Source organism: Aptenodytes forsteri, unplaced genomic scaffold (genome assembly GCF_000699145.1).
Source record: "Aptenodytes forsteri isolate BGI_AS27 unplaced genomic scaffold, ASM69914v1 Scaffold208, whole genome shotgun sequence".
Classification (NCBI taxonomy): Eukaryota; Metazoa; Chordata; class Aves; order Sphenisciformes; family Spheniscidae; genus Aptenodytes; species Aptenodytes forsteri.
In genome coordinates this window covers 2946453-2946749 of record NW_008794963.1, presented here as the reverse complement: position 1 = coordinate 2946749, position 297 = coordinate 2946453, and the positions used below count along the sequence as shown (strand labels likewise).

Sequence of the window (297 nt, the reverse complement as noted above, 5' to 3'; positions counted from 1 at the left end):
GCCGCCCGCCGCCCGCCGCCCCGGCGCCAGCGGCGCACCGCCTTCGCCAGCCGGCACGGCAAGCGGCACGGCAAGAAGTCCCGCCTGCGCTGCAGCAAGAAGCCGCTGCACGTCAACTTCAAGGAGCTGGGCTGGGACGACTGGATTATCGCCCCGCTGGAGTACGAGGCCCACCACTGCGAGGGGGTCTGCGACTTCCCGCTGCGCTCCCACCTGGAGCCCACGAACCACGCCATCATCCAGACCCTCATGAACTCCATGGACCCCGGCTCCACGCCGCCCAGCTGCTGCGTCCCC

The 297-nt window shown here is 71.4% G+C and overlaps 1 protein-coding gene across 1 annotated transcript in view; it reads left to right on the top strand.

Moving 5' to 3' along the window:
* The window catches only part of GDF6 (growth differentiation factor 6), a 4800-nt gene that overhangs the window by 1096 nt on the left and 3407 nt on the right, over nucleotides 1–297 (top strand). The window contains exon 2 of the mRNA XM_019471058.1: nucleotides 31–291. Coding sequence (XP_019326603.1) covers nucleotides 31–291 — 261 coding nt within the window. The remainder of the gene's footprint in view (nucleotides 1–30; nucleotides 292–297) is intronic.